Source organism: Zingiber officinale, chromosome 7B (genome assembly GCF_018446385.1).
Source record: "Zingiber officinale cultivar Zhangliang chromosome 7B, Zo_v1.1, whole genome shotgun sequence".
Lineage (NCBI taxonomy): Eukaryota > Viridiplantae > Streptophyta > Magnoliopsida > Zingiberales > Zingiberaceae > Zingiber > Zingiber officinale.
In genome coordinates, this window is record NC_055999.1 from 8,304,289 (window position 1) to 8,328,583 (window position 24,295).

The 24,295-nt window shown below is 39.9% G+C and overlaps 1 protein-coding gene across 1 annotated transcript; it reads right to left on the reverse strand.

The window, feature by feature from the left end:
* Positions 1–800: 800 nt before the first annotated feature.
* On the reverse strand, positions 801–1,279 carry LOC122004141. Its single transcript, XM_042559070.1, has 2 exons — positions 1,031–1,279; positions 801–920 (listed from the first exon to the last, which is right to left on the reverse strand). Exons 1-2 carry the CDS (start codon positions 1,277–1,279, stop codon positions 801–803), a joined length of 369 nt encoding a protein of 122 aa, XP_042415004.1.
* Between the last annotated feature and the right edge of the window lie 23,016 nt (positions 1,280–24,295).

Consider the following 24,295-nt stretch of genomic DNA (forward strand, 5'->3'; position numbering starts at 1 on the left):
TATCAATTACTGAAACAATATAACACAGCCAACTTCCACTGTGCTTCCTCTTTCCAACTTAATACATTTCTGATTCCGACACAAAAGAACTCCTATTTCAAACTAAACACCTCCCCCACACTTACTCATTTGTCCGTCCCAGCCAAATAAAATCATCACATATTATCCCAGTTAACCACATCCAAAGAAATAGAACATGAGAAAAGAATAAAGATATGATGATTCATGACAAGAGAAATAGCAAAAATAGGTGAGGGCAATGTGATAATGGAGTAAGTTTCATAAAAATGACTCAACAATGCTCTAAAGGTATAAATCAGATTTGAAGCAAGTTCTAGAGTGAAATAAGTTACAAGTGCATCACTTAAAATAGGCTCAAACCTCACTAGGTAAATAAAAGTTATCATACCATTCCATCAATCAAGAATCCATCACTAGTATCAACCTCTTGCAATCCTAGAGTTCAATCATGCCATAAAGTCTTTAAACATGATAATCAAATTTAACATTCCTTTTCAAATCTCTAAAAATGACACAAAGAATTGTCAAAAGAAGGAAGTACCATTTATTCCTAAAACAAAGACTATCAAACTCAAAGAAATGGTAATTTTCATGAACATAAAACCTAAATTCCAAAACAATAACTATGCAAAAATAAAAACTACTAATGAGACTCAAAATTTATTTATGCAAGAAAACTCTAAATGAAACCGAAACTTTTCCTAAACAAATAATAAAAACTACTAAAATCTAAAATTTATTCATTTGCAAAGAAACAATAGATAAAGTGAAACTCCCCTCTAACTCGGGTAGATAGCATCAACATGTTCCATTTCCTCCACCACCAAGCCCTTAACTCCTTCATGAAACTTTTTAAGCCTTTGTCCATTAACTTTAAAAATCCGGCCAGTAGACATATCCTGAATCTCAACCACTCCATAAAAGAAAACATTAGTAACATAATAAGGTCCTTCCTATCTAGATCTCAACTTACCTTTAATCAATTTGAGACGAGATCGATATAAAGTACTTTGTCACCAATTTGGAAGTCTTTCACCTCAATTTGTTTGTCATGAAATCTCTTGGTCTTTTCTTTATAAATCCGTGAGTTCTCATAAGCTTCCAATCTAATCTCTTCAAGTTCTTGAAGTTGCAATTTCCTTTCTTCTCCAACTGTTTCACTATCAAGATTGCATGCTTTAACCGCCCAATACGCCCTATTCTCAATCTCTACGGGTAAATGGCAAGCTTTTCCATACACAATCCTGTATGGAGACATTCCTATAGGGGTCTTGAAAGCAGTCCTATAAGCCCATAGTGCATCTTCAAGTCTCTTACTCTAATCCTTTCTATCCGGTCTCACAGTCTTTTCAAGAATTGATTTCACCTCCCTGTTAGACACTTCTGCTTGCCCATTTGTTTGAGGATGATAGGATGTAGAAACTTTATGTGTAACCCCGTACTTATGTAGCAAAGCCTTCATGTGTCTATTACAAAAATGAGACCCTTGATCACTTATGATCGCCCTGGGTACTCCAAACCTGCAAAATATGTGAGACCTGACAAAGCTAACAACAAAAGAAGAGTCATCAGTCCGAGTGGGAATGACCTCCACCCATTTGGAAACATAATCAACTGCCAATAAAATGTAAGCAAACCCGAAAGAGGCAGGAAATGGACTTATAAAGTCAATACCCCAAACATCAAAAATCTCACAAAATAATATGAATTGTTGAGGCATTTCATTTCTAAGTCCTATGTTCCCAATTCGTTGACACCTATCACATGATCGATAAAAAACATAAGCATCACGAAAGAGGGTAGGCCAATACAAACCACATTCTAAAACTTTCCTAGCAGTTCTTTGTGGTCCAAAATGTCCTCCACACTCAAAAGAATGACAAAAAGTAAGTACAGACTGAAACTCAGAGTCAGGTATGCATCTCCTAATGATCTGATCACTACAAAACTTCCACAAATAAGGATCATCCCAAATATAGAATTTTGAATAACTTTTTAATTTATCTCTTTGAGCTTTCGAAGATTGTTTGGGATAAACATGTGCAACTAAGAAATTCACTAGATCCGCATACCATGGAGACTCACCCTGCAGCTGTAAAAGCTGCTCATCTCTGAAATCATCATCAATAGCCGAATGGTTCAAGTCTCCTTCGATCCTGCTCAAGTGATCTGCAACCAAGTTCTCCTTCCTGCTCCTATCACGTATTTCTACGTCGAATTCTTGAAGCAGAAGCATCCATCTGATTAATCTAGGCTTTGCATCAGGCTTCTTGAGGAGATACTTCAAAGCTGCATGATCAGAAAAAATAATCACATGAGAACAAAGAAGATATGATCTGAATTTATCTAAAGCAAAAACAATAGAAAGAAGCTCTTTTTCTGTTGTTGTGTAGTTTGCTTGAGCTGAGTCCAAAGTCTTGGAAGCGTAGCAAATAACATGTGGTGCTCCATCCACTCTCTGTGCTAGTACAGCTCCCACTGCATAATCTGAAGCATCACACATCAACTCGAAAGGTAAGGACCAGTCTGGGGGTCTGATAATAGATGTTGAAGTAAGAGCCTCCTTCAATCTGTCAAAAGCCTCTCTGCACCTCTGATCGAAATCAAACATAACATCCTTCTGAAGTAGCTGAGACAATGGTAGAGCAATCTTACTAAAGTCTCTAATAAATCTCCTGTAGAATCCTGCATGACCAAGAAAAGCTCGAACCTCCCGCACGCATGCGGGGTAAGATAAAGAAGATATAGTGCTAATTTTTGCAGGATCTACTTCAATGCCCTTCCTAAAGACTATATGACCTAAAACAATGTCATGTCTACCATGAAGTGACACTTTTCAAAATTCAAAACCAAATCTGTGTCGATACATCTACTCAAAACTCGAGACAAGTTTTCCAAACATGCATCAAAAGAAGAGCCATAAACAGAAAAATCATCCATGAATACTTCCATGCAATGCTCTAATAAATTACCAAAAATACTCACCATACATCGCTGAAAAGTACCTGGAGCGTTGCACAATCCAAATGGCATCCTACGATATGTGAATGTACCGAAAGGGCAGGTGAAGGTAGTCTTCTCCTGGTCCTCTGGGTCGATGCAAATATGAAAATAACCAATATAACCGTCAAGAAAACAATAATGGGATTTACCTGCCAGCCGCTCTAACATCTGATCAATAAAAGGAAGTGGATAATGATCCTTTCGGCTTGCTTGGTTCAGCTTCCTGTAGTCCACACATACTCTCCAAGAATTCTTTACTCTCATGGGCAACAGTTCATTCTCTTCATTAGCTACCACTGTCACCCCTGACTTCTTCGGAACCACATGGATGGGACTTACCCATTTACTGTCAGAAATCGGATAAATGATGCCAGCCTGTAAGAGTCTAGTCACCTCCTTCTTTACAACATCCAAGATTAATGGGTTCAGTCGTCTCTGTGGCTGTCTCACTGGCCTCACATCCTCCTCTAAGTGAATCTTATGCATACAAATGGAAGGGCTGATCCCAGGAATGTCTGCCAGAGTCCATCCAATTACCTTCCTATGCTATCTCAGAATCTCTAACAATCGTTCCTCCTGATCCGGTTACAAATTCTGAGCTATGATGACAGGTAGCTGCTGATTCTCTCCCAAATAGGCATACTTCAAATGTTGAGGTAATGACTTCAATTCCTCTTGTGTCTGGTCAATAGTAGGTGATTCTAGGGGTAGTGTTGCCGAGCAATCTCCTACACATACCTCTTCCTCTCTGAGTGATCCTAGGGGTAATGCTTCTCCTAAGCAATCCCCTACGCATTCACTTAAGTTAACATCAGATTCCACATCTAAAATATCTTCCAACAATGCAATGAATTCATTCTCCATACCAAAATCAGAAACCTCTAAGTCTGAATCAATATCTGACAAGAACTCCATGCCATCCAACTCCTCTGAGATATCCACGCTAAGTATAGAATGATCCTCTCTAGGATGCTTCATAGCCTCAAAAATGCTGAAACGAACTACTGTGTCTCCTATCTCCATAGAAAGAGTTCCTGCATGTACATCTATCTTAGTTCTAGCAGTCTTCAAGAATGGACGTCCAAGAATAAGCGGAGCCCTGTTTGCAAGCACATCACCCTCCATATCTAAGATGTAAAAATCTGCAGGAAAAATTAACTCCCTCACTTTTACCAATACATCCTCAATCACTTCTGCTGGGTGTGCTTGACTTCGGTTGGCCAACTAAATCACTACACCTGTAGGCTGCAAAGGTCCAATTCTTAATGACTGAAAAACTGATTTAGGCATCACATTTATAGAAGCTCCAAGATCTAACATCGCATCCTCAAAAATACAATCTCCTATCACACAAGGCACGGTGAAAACTCTTGGATCTTCACACTTTTGAGGAACTGGCTGAAGTAATGCAGAAGCATTCTTTCCCATACTTATCAATTCATTTCCCTTCAATTTCTTTTTGTGCACACAAAGATCCTTGAGGAATTTGGCATATTTTGGAATTTGCTTGATCATGGTAAGCAAAGGCACATTCACTTCAACCTTACTGAATAATTTCACCAATTCATGATATTCCCTAGCCTTTTCATCCTCCATCTCTTTTCTTGGTTGTACACTTCTTTGAGGGAAAGGTAACAGAATGGAAGTCTCAACTCCTTGCTGGTCAATATTGCTGTCCAGATTCTGTGCAGAATTTTCTAGATTCTGTGCTGAATTTGGAGCTGAATTCGAAGTTGCTGTTGGAGTAAATTCCAAGCCGAAATCTGCTCCATCAATTTGATCAGAATCTGAAACTTCCGGTTGATTGAAATGTTGCTGATCAGCTCCAGTAATCCCATGCTGTATAGAATCTGGCTGCTCTGAATTTGCTGGAAAATTTTGGAAATTCTGCAAATGGCCTAGAAATATTCTGTTGTGCTCCTACTGAAAAATTCATATTTGAGTCTGAAATTGTTTTACCACTTTGAAGAGTTAATGCACTCACATTTCCTTTAGGATTTGGAGTCGGTTGTGAAGGCAATTGTCCAGATCCTTGATTTTGCATCTGATTAATATTACTAGCCAGCTGCCCAATCTACCTTTCAATGTTTTGCAATGATGTATCAGTCCTTTGCTGATGTTGTTGCTGTTGCATCATCTTCTATTGTTGTTGAAGCACTTGCTGCATCAAATCCTCAATTTTTGAACTGCTAAAGTTCTGTTGAGGTTGTATTGATCTTGGGCTTGTAGAAGAAGGCAGTGCAAGCTGAGATTGGTTCTGATTTGCACTACTTGGCTGCTGGAAATTCTACAAAGGTTGCTAAACATGCTGGAATTGTGTATGCTGATTCTGGGAATTCTGAAACTGTGGCTGACTTGCAACATTTGAATGCTGAAAATTCTGGAATGGTTGAAATTGCTGATTTTGGCTGAAGTTTTGCTGAAATTGAGGCTGTTGTTGTTGAAATTGCTGTGAATGACTTGCTGGATGATTCTGGTAATGATGCTGATTCTGTTGATGCTGGTAATATGGCTGATGAGTTTGCCCTTGTGGTTGTTGCTGATAAAATGCATTCCCATACCTCAAATTAGGATGATCCCTCCATCCCGGATTGTAAGTTGAAGAGTTGGGATCATATTTGTGTTGCTGAAATTAAGGTCTTGAAATAACTGCAACGGATCCATCTTAATGTAGATTAGGACAATGATCCGATGAGTGATCTTGGCTTGAACAAATTCCACACAACTTCATCATTGGTAAAGGAAAATTTGAAACATGATTCGAATTTTGCAACGCCATTTGCTTTACTAGAGAAGTCAATTCTTGCAAATTGTTCCTAATTCCTTGTTGTTCAGTTGAAACCAAATGAGTTTCATTAACCACTCTAGTACCAAGAGCTCTACTCCCAAATTGCTGTGAGTTTTCTGCCATATTTGAAATTAGCTCTCTTGCTTGATTTGGAGTCTTATTCACTAAGGCTCCTCCAGCTGCTGCATCTATCATGCTCCTATCCATGGGAAGTAGACCCTCATAAAAATACTGAACAAGAAGCTGATCACTAATTTGATGTTGTGGACAACTCAAACACATCTTCTTGAATCTCTCCCAATAATCATAAAGAGTCTCTCCCATTACTTGCTGAATACCACAAATGCTCTTCCTGATAGTTGCAGTCCTAGAAGCTGGGAAAATTTCTCCAAAAAGGCTTTCTTCATATCAATCCAACTTGTAATGTATCTAGCTGGAAGGCAATATAACCAGTCTTTAGCTGCTCCCATCAAAGAGAATGGAAAAGCCCTTAACTTAATGTCTTCTTCTGAAATCCCCTGTGGCTTCATGGTTGAACAAACCACATGGAATTCGTGTAGATGGCGATTGGGATCCTCTCCTGATAAGCCTTGGAATTTGGGAAGCAGATGAATAAGTCCTGATCTGAGTTTAAAATCTCTTGCCAAATCTGGATAAGTGATGCATGAGTACTTATAAGCCACATCTGGTGCTGCAAGCTCTTTCATAGTTCGATCCCCTTCTGTTATCTGATTATCCATCTCTGAAATTCTGCTCTCACAAGTTGCTGCTAATCTAGCTTGTCTCCTTAAAGCCCAAAATGTTCTCTCAATCTCCGGGTCAAGTTCAAGCAATGTTGCAAAGGAAGACCTAGTCATGCAAGCCAATAAACAATCAAAATTCAGTAGATAGTCAATAAAATCAGAAAAATCAGCAAACTAAAGCTGAGAGAATTATTCACAATCCAAAACAAACAAACAATTCTAGCAAAGTTTAAAGTTGTTTTCCCCGGCAACGGCGCCAAAATTTGGTAGCTATCAAAATTGATGTCACAAAGAAACTCCCAAATTAATGTTATGATTGAAAACCCACAACTACACAAGGAAATGTTTTAGTATAAGGCCCGAGTCGAATTTTTCAAGGATTATGCTAGAAACATGCTTGTCTTGGATTAAGAACACTCTTTTTGGGTTTTCTAGATATAAAATGGGGGTTTGGTATTAATATGCAAAAGAGAACAAAATTGAACTTGCTGGCAATAGTTAATTTCCACAACAATTAATTTTAAAACAAGCAAGGAATGAAACACTTAACCCACATTTGCATTAAATGGAATTCAACCAAATTGCACTTATGAAAACCACATATTCTAAATTATTCCTAATCAAACTTAAGAACTAACCTTAGGTTCCTAGAAATTAATCTGAACTAAATGCACTTAACTAATTAGATTGACCAAATGGGAACCACGTTGCAGAATTCAATGTAATTAACTGCAGAACAAAATGTTCAAGAGCTTAACATCACATCTAACTCATCACTCTACAAATTCTTTATTCTATAACTCCAACTAAATTATCAATGCATAGAAGGTTAAAACAGAAATGCTGATATCAAACAAAGAAAACAGAATTGCAACAGTTCTGCTGCACAAATAGAACTAAACAGCACACAAAAACAAAACTAAGCATATCAGATTTATGTAGAAAATGAAACTACAACTAAATCCAAACTGTAAACTATCAGATTCAGAAACAAAAGCGTATAAACAAGTAAACCTAAACTAAAAACAAACTGCAAAGAAAATCTAACATCCCTACACACAAATCTCGGACAAAGCTCGTCTTCTCCTTGACACCGCACAAAGAACCGTAGAGAACACTCCAACGGTATCAGAATGGAGTCTCCCAGCTATTGGCTAAGCTCATATTTTCTCGAGTGCTCACAGAAGTCGTAAACGAGCTGAAACTCTGCAGCGCCACCTGGAAAAAGAATCGCGAGGCTGGAATGGAAGCTTCGGTTGATGGTTTGGTGTTGGGGTTAGACCAGAGCCTTCAGAGGAACACCGCCTTCGACTCTGTGTATGAACGGAACCCAAATCGGAGGACCACCCCCGATGAGGGATGAAAAATCATGACTCTCTGCTACAGTGCTGCGGCTGAAAAATCAACTCGCCGGCGACGCTCGATGGTCGGAATCTAATCGCCGACAGCTCAGGAACACCACTCCGATGAGGACTAGCTGAATCTCGGATATGGATGAAGGGAGGGAGCCGCGTCCGCGCCGTCACGAAAACTGGCACGATGAACAGTAGCGTGTGCTCACTGTTCACCGTGCTAAAAATTCCCTTTTATACCTAGGGTTTGGTCCAGCTGGGGTTTGACTCGAATCCTAGCTCATTTGGGGTCAGTTAGGGTTTTAGGCTCCATTTGGTTGAGTGAACCATGCCTCCACTTGAATCATGAACCCATTAGTACCCTACAAGACCAAATTCACATAATGAGAAATAAATCATGCATGAGATGAAAAAACATCATAAAGCTTATAAAAACCTTGTTTGGGGAAACATGATCAAAATTGGAATTAAACATTTGCAAATATATAAAGAATACCAAATATTAACCCAAAATTAATATGTCAATTCATAGCTTATCAGACACCCGTGAGAGATCATATCCTTAAGATAATGACTCATTTGAATGGGATAGAAGTCCTTGAAGCTGAAATCGATGGGGAAATCAAAGTCGATATCATTCTGCAAATGATGCCCAAGAGTTTTAAGCAGTTTCGCCTGAACTAAAACATGAACAAAAGGGTTTATTCGTTGGTGGAACTTCTGACAGAACTCCAAGTGGCAGAAGGGCTATTTTGTTAAAGTGCTTAAGTTCACATTGTTGAAAACATTTCTGCTTCTAAGCCGAAAGGCGGAAAGAAGAAGAAGAAATAAATTGGTTTGACAAAGAAAGTGATTTGACCTGAAGGGACTGGGTCGCAAGGAGGTGTGAAGAAGACGAAGGGCAAGTGCTTCACATGCAAGCAGTCTGAACATTGGAAGGTGGATGTAGAAAGGAGAATAATAAAGGTATATCTTATTCATTAGTTGTTGAAACATGTTTTGTGGTGTTATCTACCGGTACCTGGTGTGTAGATACGGGAGTCATTGATCATGTCTGCAATTCATTACAGGGGTTCCAGGAAATCAGACAACTACATGAAGGGGAGATCACAGTCTACATGGGCAATGCTACAAAAGTGGCGGTTGTTGCAGTGGGAGATGTTTATTTATCTTTTGATAGGAATAAAAATTTGATTTTCAGAAATTATCTTTACGTACCATGTTTTTGTTGGCGCTGGAAATTCCATTCTGTTTAACTTTCCCGTACAAAAAAATTGTACAAGTACAGAACTATTCCTAGAAACTCGCACGTTTGATCAGACATGTGTTTGATCAGTCAAGCAAGTTCTTGATTGATCAAAGCGCACCTTGATCGAAGCACAAGATCGCTAGCCTCTTGTGTTGGTATTCAAAATCGATATCCAAAATCGACACGAAGAAAACAAAACTAGTTGCGCTACGGAATAAATACCTAGTTGTGCCTTTCTTCGTAGACAAAGACCTCTTGATCTTCTGCTGTATTCCTCTCCTCTTGTTGGACGTCGTGTGGGCGACGATCTACCAAGACAAACCACCCGAACCTTCTTTTGTTTCCAAGCCGCCTACCACCAAGAGATGCAAAGAAAAGGGGCGCCTCCTCCTTCTTCTTCTCCTCCAAACCGCCTATCACCTAGGGTGGTTCTTCTCTTCTTCTTCTTCTCCTCCAAGCTCCGGCCACCAAAGAAGATATGCACCGGCCCTAAAGGGAGGAAAGGGAGGAAGAGATGAGAAGGTGGAGCGCCAGCCCTAGGAGGAAGAGAGGAGTTGGGCGCCGGCTCTAGGGGAAAATAAAAGAGAGAAAAGAAGAGATGAGGTGCCAGCCACAAGTAAGGGAAAACAGCTCAAGAGGGATTAGGTTATGGTGGCATTATAAACCTTATGAGCTCCTCAAGGTGACATCATCAACCTAAATAAATAGGACACAGTTTTCTTTTATAATCAACAACACACCGTATAAATAGCACTATCTCCCAACTCATCGAGCCTATTGATTTAATGAATAAATCTCACTCATTGATAAGTCAAAGAAATAAATACTAAGTGTGTGTGCTTGTTATTATATCGAGATTAAGAGAACATACATCCATAACAGCAGAGGTTCTGTTCTTTTATGCAGTCATTATAAATCGAACAACCTCAAATGGTCCTGCTCAATACACACATAGTGTACTATTGTAGTTTTATAGTCAAGACAGACTAATACCAAATTACACTACAACCGTTCCACTGGTTTATCCCTATCCATCTCGGTCGTGAGCTACTATTTATAATTTATAAGGAACTGATAACATGATCTTCTGTGTGGCACTATACACCATGTTATCTACAATATAAATTAAATGGACAACTGCATTAATATATATAAAATGCAACATTTGACTAAAGTGATTCTTATTTTAAAATAGATGTTTATACAAAAAGCTAGACTTATAGTATACATCCCAACAATCTCCCACTTATACTAAAAGACTATGATGTCATATATGCTGCCATACATCTGATTCTCATCCCCTCAACATGCCCATCAAAAGCTCTCACCGGAAGGGCCTTAGTGAAAGGAACTGCCAGGTTATCTGCTGATGTAATCTTGGCGACAACAACTTCTCCTCGCTTTACAATGTCTCGTATCAGGTGGTACTTGCACTCAATGTGTTTACTTACCTTATGAGCTCATGGTTCCTTCGAGTTTGCTACTGCACCACTATTATCACAATAAATTGTAATAATTTTGGGCAGACCAGGAATCATATCTAAGTCTATCAAGAAGTTTCTGAGCCATAAAACTTCTTTGGCTGCCTCAAAGGCTGCGACATACTCAGCTTCCATGGTGGAGTCTGAAATGCATTTCTGCTTAACACTCCTCCATGCTATGGCTCCACCTCCCAAAGTAAACACATACCCTGAGATTGACTTACTACTGTCCCTATCTGATTAGAAGTCTAAATCTGTGTAACCCACAGGGAGCAAATAATCTACCTGGTAAACTAGCATATAATCTCTAGTCCTTCTCAGGTACTTTAATATATGCTTTATGGCAGTCCAATGTCCCTATCCTGGGTTACTTTGATATCTGCTAACCATGCCCATGGAAAAACAGATATCCGGTCTCGTACATAGCATCGCATAAATCATGATTCCTACAACTAAAGCTTAACGAACTGCCTTCATCTCAGGGTGTGTGGCAGTTCTGCTATTAGGCTCCGCTGGTCCAGTGACTCAGCGTGGTAGCCGGCAGACAGTTCTGCTCTGTTAGGCTCTGCCGGTTTGGAGACATAGCGTGGTAGCCGGCAGACAGTTTTGCTCTGCTAGGCTCAGTTGGTCCGCTCTTGGGTAGTGTGACGCAGCATGGTAGCCGGTAGGGATCCCTCCTCTGGACTGGCTCAGGAGATGAGAGCATTGCGCTCCCCCACATATGATTTGGGATAGGAGGATAGGTGTACTCTGACAGCATCCCGTCCACTCAGTCACTCAGTCACTCAGGAGCAGTGATAGCAGAGTGCATAGTTGTCACAGCCCTACCCACACGGTTTCACCATCGTGTGTGAGACGGCTGACTGTTAGTAGGGGTGACCAGGACATGTAATTGGCATCATACGCATTGATGCATTTATTGCTTGTGTTTGCTGCATTTATTTGCTACATATTGGATGGATGCATATGTTTGACATGCATACAGGATTTCGATACCTCTCGTTTTATTATCCATACACCAGGTCCTGGTTAGTACAGTTGTTCTCCTATTTTATTCAGTTGCATTTATCCTTCTTATATCAGGAGATTGTATGAATGATTAATGTTATTTGTTATATTTCTTACTATGCATGTCAGTAGTTACCCCCTGAGGAGTTGACTCGCCCCGTTGATATACTATTTTCAGGTTGAGGTTGTCTGGAGGATTTCTAGTCGCTAGTCCCCCTTTAGATTTCAAGGATTTTTATATAGACCTTTTCATTGTTCTTTTCTTACTATATAGTTGTCTATGTATTGGACTTATGCTGGTTTTGCTTTATGGATATTGTATTATCTTTATTGTCGATGAGATTTATCTTGTTGGTCCCTTTGGAGGCCGGCAAGAGGGGAGGGGTGAATTGCCCTACAAAATAAAACCAAAAACCCTTCTCGGATATTCAACTGACTTAAAAGAACTTGTAATTAAAAAGGCATAGACTAATTAAAACAGAAAATAGACACAGAGGAATTACTTGGTTTGCAATCAGAGGATTGCTAATCCAAGGCAAAGAAGACACACTAATTGATTCTCCTCTGGGCGGAGTAGCCTCTTACAGCGTTGAAAGCACAGAAAGAAATAACACAAATGAAAGCACTGGATTACAAGTAGTTGTTCTTAATTGATCATTGCTTCTAGAAGTCTTGGTCCGGGCGCCTGGAAGGGTTCCGGGCGCCCTGGGGGGGGATAAATTTTATCCCCCAACGGTCGGATCGAGTCAAAACTCGATCTTGTTGAAAAGTCGATTCCGGGCGCCCGGAAGGGTTCCGGGTGCCCCGGTCGGTTCCGGGCGCCCGGAGCCCTAAGGTCAACATAAGTTGACTTTTCGACTCCGGTTCAGCTCGTCTCGATCCAGCTCATCTCGGTCCGGGTCTGTTCGCTCCGGCTCCGTTTGCTTGGGTGATCTCGGCCTTCCGGAATAGGGCTCACCCGAACCCATGTTCCGGCCTTCTCCTCGAGCAGCCTTCCTTCCCGGTTTCTCGTCCCTCGAACGCCGCTCACGTTCTTCTCGCCCGCCGGTGTACTCTTCCGTGGTCACCTCGTCCCTCGGACGCACCGAGCCCGTCGGCTCTCTCCCCGTGCCGTCCTTCTCGTTAGCCGTGTCTTCCGCTCGACTTCCTGTGTTCCTAAGCTCCTTCACACTTAGACACAAGGGTTAAACAACGCATGACCTAGCTTAACTTGTTTGATCACATCAAAACACCTCGGGGTTCCAACAATCTCCCCCTTTTTGATGTGAGCAACCCAAGTTAAGCTAGGGAAAAATAGATGCAATAAAAACAATTTATTTGCAATTAAGTCCAAAGATATTTCATAAAAAAAATTTATATACCTCCCCCTAGACTTAACATTCTTCTCCCCCTTTGATCATATTAAAAATAGGGGTTCTTTAAAACAAGTCTAAGGTAAACAAAATTTTAAGTGAATTTTCATAAAAAAAAATTTCTAAGGCAATTAATATTAATTTATAATTCTAAGTCAATATTCAGAAAAAAATTTTAAGTTATTTTTCATAAAAGATTTCTAAGGTAATTTTCAAAGGAAAAATGTATAAGACAATATTCATAGAAAAATTTCTAAGTCAATTAAAAAAATTTATTTTCCAAAAAAAATATATATATATATTTTTAAATTATAAATTAATTTTAAATAATTTCTAACACAAATTAAATAACTTTTTTAAAGCATTAGGTAAATTAAATTAATGCTTTTTCAGTTAGTCAATTAAACTTTTCATTTCGATACTTGGCTTCCAGGTCGTGACGAGGCACTAGGCCTTCTTGGTTATTGGATCAACAACCACTTCCTTAGATAAAGCCTCATAATGAAATTAGTCGTTTAATTTCCTTTCTGAAAATGCTAAGTCTAAATTTAAATTAAACAGGTTTTTGGAACCCAGTAGAGGTTCCTACCTACAGGGTTAACCAAGTATTTCCTAGGTACATAGATTTTTGATATATTTCTAATTTGACTTTGATGAAATCTATAATACCAATTTAAACCTCTATAATTTCTAAAAGTAGAAATATTTGAACTTTTATATTTTTTCAATCTTTCTATTTCTTCTTTTAGTTTTTCATTTTCAATTTTCAATTTATCAAAATCCTCTATAAGACATGATTTTGCTAAAATTCTTTTTGTTTCCAAAATTTCATTTTTTAATTTTATATTTTCATTTTCTAATTTATACATGGATTTAGTCATTGCCTTAATCCCAAAATAAAGTTGATCAGGGGGTAAAAGACATACCTCACTTACCATATCGGACTTGAAGCCTGAATCTCCCCCTGCTTCGCTGCCTTCATCTGAGGTCGCTCCCCCTTCATCGATGCTAGGTTCTGATGAGCTTTGCCCTTCGTAACTTGCCATCAGCGCTATCCCAGCATATTCTTGAGCTTCTGATTCGGATGAAGAAGTGTCGTCCCAAGTTGCTTTTAGGTTGTGTTTCTTGGGTGTCTTCATTTTGACCTTCTTGAGTTATGGGTAGTCTTCCCTTAGGTGTCCCTCATTCTGACACTAGTAGCATCGTACCTTTCTTCTACCTTTTTGATTCTTTTTATTCTGCATTTTAAATTTATTAGATCTAAAAAACTTTTTAAAGTTTCTTACCATGTACGCTTCTTGATCGTCTTCGGAGTCTGACTCGGGTTCATCCTTGTTGGTTGCGTTCAGCGCCATAGTCTGGGTTGTGTCCTTTGATATCTCTGCATATCTAGTTTCGTGTAATTCAAGGGTAGAAAACAACTCTTCTAAAGTACTTACCTCCAAGTCTTTTGAGATGTAGTAAGCATCGACGATTGATGTCCACTCCGGAGTTCTTGGAAACGCGTTGAGCGCGTAGCGTATAGTGTCCCGGTTTGTTACCGTTTCACCAAGGTTTTCGAGACCAGTAACTAGTTCTTTTACCTTTGCATGTAGACCGGCTACTTTCTCACCTTTCTCCAGACGGATGTTCATCAGTTTGTTGCGGAGGATGTCCCTTCTAGCGAGCTTTGCTTCGGACGTGCCTTCGTGGAGTTCCAAGAACTTCTCCCAAAGTTCTTTAGCAGATAAATAGTTTCTGATGCGGTTGACCTCTTGAGGTGGTAACACGCTCAGCAGGTGATGTTCCGTACGGCTGTTTGCTACCGACTCATTCTGCTCCTTCTTTGTCCAATCGCTCTCTTCTTTTTCTTTTCCATCTTTATCTATTGGAGCTACAAAACCGTATTTCATAATAAATCGAATTTCAAAATCTGTTTTTAGGAATACCTCCATACGACGCTTCCAGTCTGCGAAGTTCCCCTCGAATTTTGGTGGGATGATGCTTGGTCCGACCATCTTGTTGCTTCGATCGGTGGTTAGTCCTCCTGAAGCGTCCTCGCTCTGATACCACTTGTTGGTCCCTTTGGAGGCCGGCAAGAGGGGAGGGGTGAATTGCCCTACAAAATAAAACCAAAAACCCTTCTCGGATATTCAACTAACTTAAATAAACTTGTAATTAAAAAGGCAGAGACTAATTAAAACAGAAAATAGACACAGAGGAATTACTTAGTTTGCAATCAGAGGATTGCTAATCCAAGGCAAAGAAGACGCACTAATTGATTCTCCTCTGGGCAGAGTAGCCCTTACAGCGTTGAAAGCACAGAAAGAAATAACACAAATGAAAGCACTGGATTACAAGTAGTTGTTCTTAATTGATCATTGCTTCTGGACCAAGGCTATATTTATAGTCTTAGTCCGGGCGCCTGGAAGGGTTCCGGGCGCCCTGGGGGGATAAATTTTATCCCCCAATGGTCGGATCGAGTCAAAACTCGATCCTGTTGAAAAGTCGATTCCGAGCGCCCGGAATGGTTCCGAGCGCCCGGAGCCCTAAGGTCAACATAAGTTGACTTTTCGACTCCGGTTCAGCTCGTCTCGATCCAGCTCATCTCGGTCCGGGTCTGTTCGCTCCGGCTCCGTTTGCTTGGGTGATCTCGGCCTTCCGGAATAGGGCTCACCCGAACCCATGTTCCGGCCTTCTCCTCGAGCAGCCTTCCTTCCCGGTTTCTCATCCCTCGAACGCCGCGCACGTTCTTCTCGTCCGCCGGTGTACTCTTCCGCGGTCACCTCATCCCTCGGACGCACCGAGCCCGTCGGCTCTCTCCCCGTGCCGTCCTTCTCGTTAGCCGCGTCTTCCGCTCGACTTCCTGTGTTCCTAAGCTCCTGCACACTTAGACACAAGGGTTAAACAACGCAGGACCTAGCTTAACTTGTTTGATCACATCAAAACACCTCGGGGTTCCAACAATTTATTGGATATGTTTTACTACATGCCTGCCTGTAAGGCAGAAGAGGTGAGTTGATTTTATTGCGTCGTGATTTGAGTGTTATGGGTGTAGTTAAGTAGGATTTTTGAGATGGTTTTTCCTTATCATTGCTTTAGTTTAGTATTACTATTAAATTGTGTGGGGGTTTGCATTATTATTTTATTGTTATTGTTCCGGCTGTGTTGGCCGAGGTATCTGGATGGTTGTAGGAAGTTTCAGATTGTCACCCGTACAAGGGAAATGCTACTGAAATTTCTTTTGGTAGAGACTACCTGGGGCGTGACATGAAGTCACTACAGTTCCCTATATAAGGAGTTGTATATTTTGGTATCGAAAAACGTCACCTGTAACAGGGTGGACCATAAAGTCAGTCACTGGGTATGCAAAAAGTTATGCGGAGGGATGTGAGTGATGTAGATGGGATCTATCACCTCCATTTGATGGAAGTATGGGCCCCTTGATTAGTAGGACACAAGAATGCATGGTCATGCTTAAATGAGTAATATACGATATTGAGCTTATTTAATTGAGTGTGTCTACTTAGAGATCAAGAAACATAAAGATTGATAAGAGGATGACATGGTTTATGCCTCATTAATCAATCTAGATATCGAGGATAGAAGAATTGAGTCATACAAGATAATATCCACGGAAAGGTTAAGTCAGATCTCGACATTCTCGTCACTTTGGTAGCAATGATGCCTTGCTAGATGCCACTCATTGCTTATATATTTAAATATTGATTTGAATACATTGCCAATGTTTCGAGAACTTATTGGGTCACACACAAAGAACAAGTCAATGGAGATAAATTCATATGATGGATCATTGGATTTGGATTAAAGCTAATTCAAATTAGACTCATTGAGTTAGACTTAATTGAATCTAACTATTGGATTGAGTCCAATTTGAATTAGACTCGTTAACTCAATTGGATTGATGATTAATGAGTTGGACTCATTAAGTGATTTCATGAATTTGAATTCATGAAGAAAGAGTGTACAACTTGAATTTCTCATGCATTTGATGCATTGGATGAAGAGTGAACAATTTGAATTGCTCATGCATTGCATGCATTGGATGAAGAGTGAACCATTTGAATTGCTCATGCATAGGATGCATTGGATTCATTGGATTCATTGGATGAAGATAAATTTTAATGTCAATTAAGGCATAATGTAATTTCATGAATCTATAAAAAGGGGTTTTGGATTCATTTTTGATGAAGAGTTTTTAGTGTTCTTGCTCTTCTTCCTCCTCCTCTCTTCACTTGGTTGAAACTTCCAAGAAGGGTTGCTAGAACAACATTTAGTTGTTTCATTCTCCACTTTGTGAGTTTGTGAGAAAAACGAGGCTTGTTCATGTGGATACCATAGAGGCGCGGCTACTTGATCGCGCTAAGATTCACATCTAATGAAACGTTGCTGTAGGGATTGCAAAGGGCACGCAACAAAGGTATAACTCCTTTTTCATATAGAAACTTAGTACTTAGTATATGATTTCCCTTCGCAAGGATCTTCTGGAAAGGAACTAGATATTTTCTGCTACGCTTTCACATGTTTAGTGCCCTAGTTCCTTACAAAAGGAATGGTGAATGGAAAAGGGAAGGAAAATGCACTTACACTAGAAGGATGGAACTTTAACAATTGCCGATAATAGAGGAAGAAGGTGAAGAGGAAGACTAAGAGGAGAATGCAAAAACAATAAGGGTTGCATCGAATATTTTAACCCTTAAAATCCCTAATAGAGGCTTCTCCTAGCCTTCCTATCACAAATGTGAAGGAGAGAGGAATAATCATGATTTTTAAATTTTAACTGACAAAGGCCACATCAAATCTCAACAGTAGCCTGTCACTTCAAATATTCTTTTCACAAGAATACGCCACATGGAAGAAAGATATAAGCAACATTTATTAGGGATGGGAGGTTCCAAACATACTTATGATAATAAGGCATGCTCATTAATGGTATGTGATGTGCCTAGTCTTCAAAGCATCAATATAATGTCAACTCAATTTGAGAGACGAAACAAGGACTGAGAATCCGATTGAAGAACGAGAGACACAAGAATCACAAGTTTCTAGTAAGTCAGCTTGCAGCCTCCTTCAACCAAACTTGAGGGGAGGCTTATGATACAACAAATAAGGTGGGGCCCCTAGAGTTGGGGTCAAAGTCAAGAAAGTCGGCTGATGTGATAGTCAAGGAAGGGTCAGCATTAGGGGCCAGCACAGTCACATGTCTTAGCCGAGTGTCCTATCCAACCTAACAATTGGTCTGATAGAAGCCTGAGTCCTTCAAGCTCCAAGAAACCTTGAGTTATTTTAGTACTATTCAGAGTAGAGTCAAGTGTGTTGGTCGAGTGGCCTAGCTGATTGGACCATTGGTCCAATTAGATATACTAGGCACACGACTTGACTAGACTCCTTAGCCAAGTGAAAAGGCCAAGCAGAGGTAGGGCCCTTAAGAGGGTCATCATCCGTTGGCCGACCCGACCCCATCTGTGAATGAGGCCCAATTGGATGACAGAGCAGACTTGGTCATCATATTGTCTAGTATTATAAATTGTCCACTAACTCAATGATTTAATATTCTTTTTTGGTGTTTGGTGTAATATCTATCAGAAAATCAAAGAAATATTTCTTGTGTTGTTTGTGCGAGAAAGCTTCTACTCTACAAATCAAAGAGATGGTGGGTTCATTTTCAAAAAGGTGTCAGAATATCAGAAGGCCCATTCCTTTTTTTGTAAATGCATTGAGATTCGTACAGAGAGTAAAAGTAACACTATCTAAGGGAGTCTTGTTAGAACTTTCGAGCCACAAAAATCGCTTTTTGCGTTGCGGAAACCCCAAAGTTCTTGGCCATTGGATCCGTGCGAAGATAAAAATTTTCATGTACTTAGTTTTTCTACTCTAGATCTAATTTATATCTATATGACAAGGGATATACCTTTGAAGCGAAGCCCTTCGTAAAATCCCGCTCGTCCAAGGTTCTTTGGATCTCGAGTGTGTTCAAGCAGACACACCTCTAGAAGTATCCACACGAACAAGAGATAGAGAGAACATACTTAGAGTGTGCTAGCACTCTAGGTGGTCACGACAAGGATGAGAGGGAGAGAAGAGAGGAAGAAGGGAGGAAGAAGAGAGAATTAAGTTGCCTTGAATGAGCACACAAATGCTCTAATTCTCCCTTTTAAGTGGTCGGCCACTCTTGGAATACCAAGAGTCATGCCTCTTGATTTTCCACATGAGGTGGCACACACTTGGTGTAGCCATGATGATGTGGAACACCATCATTGGCCAGCCCCATGCCATGTCACAAATGAGGTGGCATATGGTCAAGTCAAACTTGACCCTTTATCTTCCGTCTCTAGTCAAGTCAAACTTGAATCATTTATCTCCCATGGTTGATCAAATATAACCATTGATTCAAGTCAATTTGATTTAATGAATCTCTATTCATTGAATTAAATTGACTCAATGAATCATAATCTAAATTAGACTCATTGGACACACGAATCAAATTGAGTCCAACTCAATTAGTTTAATTTATACTACTCTTAATCCAATTTGATTCATCACATGAACCTAATCCTCTAGGTTCATCAAATGAGCCTAATCTCCATCTAATTGCCCTTTGTGTGTGACCCTATAGGTTCTTGTAACGTTGGCAATGTTCCTAAACCCATTTAGAAACATAAGTAATAAGCGGTATCTAGCAACACATCATTACTACCCAAGTTACAAGAATGTTGAGATCCAACATCACCTTGTGACTACTAATTGTGACTCTCACAATATGTGACAATGTCCTTCTATCCTTGACATCTAGATTGATCAATTTGAGGCATAGATCGTGTCATCCTCTAATCAATCTAAATCTTGAACTCTAAGTAGACTCACTATAATCAAATGAGCTCAATATCTCTTATTGACTCATTTGGGCATGACCATGCACTTAGTGATCTCACTCTATCAAGAATCACGATGTCACTCCCGTCATATAGGAGGGATAGATCCCATCTACATTACTCACATCCATCCGCATAATTTGTTACATACCCAGTAATCACCTTTATAGTCCACCCAGTTACGGGTGACGTTTGACGAAGCCAAAGTATGTAACTCCTTATGTAGGGAACCATGATGACTTCAGGTCTAAGGACTAATAGTCATACTAATAGCCACATGAGAAAGTATATGACACTCATATAATGATCCATGATACTTTCTCACGGCGGGTCATTCAGTATACATTCTCCAATGCATACCCATGTGTCAACTTGATATCTCTATCTCTATGACTCGTGAGATCAAGTCATTGAGTTGACCTACGTGCTAGTCTCATCGTATTAACATTATCCCTGAATGTTAATACTTGAGTAGGAATGATTAAGAATAGTGATCTCTATATCTTCTCACTATCGATTCAACCAATCGATTGATATAGATAAGAACCTTCTACTCAAGGACGATATTATACTTAGTTATTTGACACCAATACAAGTAAGTATAATAACCATAAAGAAATGCCTTTATAAACATATAGAAATATGATACATCAAGTCCATACAACAATCATCATATGATTGACTCTAGGGCTCTAATTAACAATCTCTCTTTAGCACTAGTGTCAATCAGTGTAGGCTCTAAGGCCTAATGACCTAGTGTAACCATCATGCTTTCTCTATGCCAAAGCCTTGGTCAAGGGATCAACGATGTTAGCCTCTGTGGGTACTCTGCAAATCTTCACATCTCTTCTATCGATAATCTCTCGAATGAGATGGAAGCGTCGTAGTATGTGTTTGGTCCGCTGGTGTGAGCGAGGTTCCTTATCCTGTGCAATTGCTCCATTGTTGTCACAATATAGCTCTATAGGATCAGCTATGCTAGGAACCACCCCAAGCTCAGTAATGAACTTGCGGATCCAAACTGCCTCCTTTACTGCTTCTGATGTAGCAATATACTCGGCCTCTGTTGTAGAATCAGCAACTGTGTCCTGCTTCGAACTCTTCCAGCTCATAGCACCACCATTTAAACAAAACATGACCCAGACTGCGATCTATAATCATCCTGGTCAGTTTGGAATCTGACATCACTGTAACCCTTTACTGCTAGCTTATCATCGCCTCCATATATTAAGAAATATTCTTTAGTCTTTCTCAAGTACTTAAGAATATTCTTGACCGCTATCTAGTCACCTTCACCTGGATCTGACTGGTATCTGCTCGTCATGCTCAAAGCATACGAAACATCAGGACGAGTACATAGCATGGCGTACATAATAGATCCTATGGCTGAAGCATAAGGGATCTTATCCATGCGGTCTCTCTCCTCTCTAGAAGAGGGACCTTGAGTCTTCGAAAGACTCACACCATGTGACATTGGCAGGAATCCTTTCTTGAAATTCTGCATGGTAAACTGTAGTAATACCTTGTCAATATATGTACTCTGACTTAGGCCAAGCAATCTCTTAGATCTATCTCTATAGATATTTATTCCTAGAATACGAGCTGCTTCACCTAAGTCCTTCATTGAGAAACAATTCCCTAGCCAAGTCTTTACAGACTGTAGCAAAGGGATGTCATTCCCAATGAGTACTATGTCATCCACATATAATACAAGTAAGACAACTGTGCTCCCAACAACCTTCTTGTAGACACAGGGTTCATCTTCATTCTTGATGAAACTAAACTGTTTGATTGCATCGTCGAATCGAAGATTCCAGCTCCGAGAAGCTTGCTTTAGTCCATAAATGGACTTATGTAGCTTGCATACTCTGTCAGTATGATGTGGATCTACAAAACCCTCAGGTTGTGTCATGTACACATCCTCGAGCAAGTTTCTATTCAGAAATGTAGTTTTGACATCCATCTGCCAGATCTCATAATCATGGTATGCTGCTATAGCAAGCATTATCCGAATGAACTTAAACATCGCTACTGGAGAAAAGGTTTCATCATAGTCAATACCATGAATTTGCTTGAAACCTTTAGCTACCAGACAACCCTTATATATAAGTCCATCCATGTCAGTCTTTCTCTTAAAGACCCACTTACACCCAATGGGTTTGACGCCTTCAGGTGGATCAACCAAAGTCCATACTTGGTTGGTGTACATGGATTCCATCTCGGATCTCATGGCCTCTAGCCATTTCTCATAATCTGGGCTCATCATAGCTTCTTGATAGGAGGTAGGCTCATTCTCAACGAGTATAATATCATCATGGTCAGACAAGAGAAATAAGTATCTCTCAGGCTGACGACATACCCTATTAGACCTGTGAAGAGGTAGGTCTACTTGAACTGGTTGTTGTTCCTCAACTCCTTGTGGAACAATCTCATCATCCACAACACTTTGTGGTTCCAGTTCAACTTCCATCAAGGCTTCAGTGCTATGGTTCATATCCTAAACTTCTTCAAGATTGAATGTACTCTCACTAGTTTTTCTAGAAACAAAGTCCCTTTCTAGAAATGCCCTAGTCTTAGCCACAACTACTTTGTGTTGACTAGGAATGTAGAAGTAATATCCCTTCGTTTCCTTGGGATATCCAATAAAATAGCACTTATCGGATTTGGGTCCCAGTTTGTCCGAGACTTGACGTCGAACGTAAGCCTCACAACCCCAAATCATCATAAAAGACACCTGGGCATCTCTCCCAGTCCATATCCTATATGGTGTCTTCATCACAGCCTTGGATGGAACACAGTTAAGTATGAAGGTTGCTATGTCTAGAGCATAGCCCCAAAGAGATATATGAAGATCTGTGTGACTCATCATAGATCACACCATATCTAATAGGGTATGATTTCTCCTTTCAAATACACCATTCCACTGTGGTGTTCCAGGAGAAGTGAGTTGGGATAGAATCCCACACTCAGCTAGATAGTCACGAAACTCATGGCTAAGGTATTCACCACCTCGATCTAATCGAAGTATCTTAATACTTTTGCCAAGCTGGTTTTGTACTTCATTCTTGAATGCTTTGAACTTTTCAAAGGATTCAGACTTATGTGTCATCAAATACACATAACCATATCTACTGAAGTCATCAGTAAATGTAATCAAGTACCTATAACCACCTCTAGCAGCGACATTGAAAGGGCCACATACATCACTATGTATAAGTCCTAACAAGTCAGTCGCTCTCTCGCTGTGTCCACTAAAGGGAGTCTTGGTCATCTTGCCCAGTAGGTAGGACTCGCATGTCTCATATGATTCGAAATCAAATGAGTCCAGTAAACCATCTTTATGGAGCTGGGATAAGCTTTTGTCATTTATATGACCTAAGGGACAATGTCAGAGATAGGTTTGGTTCAACTCATTTGACTTGAACCTTTTGGTACTTATGTTATAAATGGGGTTCTCTAAGTGTAACGCCCGCCCTCCCTGCTACTAAAGGGACGGGGCTACTTACTTACTTAATTATTCCAGGATACACATGCATATTTAAAATTTCTTTCTAGTAAGTAAAGCAGTGGAAATATCATGAAGTTATATTGGAATGTAACATAATACACTTGGTTCATGTCAATCATAACAAAAATAACATAAGCAGGTCTTTATTTGTCTTAGCCGAGCCACTGCCACACACATCTCCTTGCCTCTCTTGCAGCTCCCTTAGATCATCCATTCCTTGCCTTTATCTGTGGTACAAGGAAAGTAAGCTATGAGCACACAGGCTCAATAAGATCCTTTCCTACTCACAAAAACCGTATTTCATAGCATAGTCATATAAGCATATAACAATAGAGACATAATCATCTAACATTATATCATGTGAACATAGCCTCCTATCATATCATATCATTAAGAAAACATTATACTCTTAACATATCATAAATAAAGGCATCATGTAATGTGAATCATAGAAGCATAACATATCATCAGGTCATATGAATCGTAAACAAAACATCTCATAACATCATGTCCTATAAGTCATAAGAGTATAGCATAACATCATGTCATATAATTTATAAAAACATATCATATCATGAATGGGTGCATCATGCATAATGTCTTTTTAAAACATATGTCATGTCAAGTGCAAGATGTCTTTAAACATATCTTTTGATACTTAAACATAATATCATCATCATGAGGGCCCGGCTTGTACCACATACATACATAAATGCGTGCAATCCCTAGGACAGGGTAGCTAGCCCCGAACCTACAAGGGATCTAGACCCGTTCATAGTCCGTCGGCCTAGGGTCGTACTAAGGAGCCCATCCCTTTTTACTAGACCCGTTCATAGTCCATCGGCCTAGGGGCGCTTATGGAGCCTACCCTTGGTACAAGCCATACAAAGTAAAATACATGTCGTGCATATCATATCA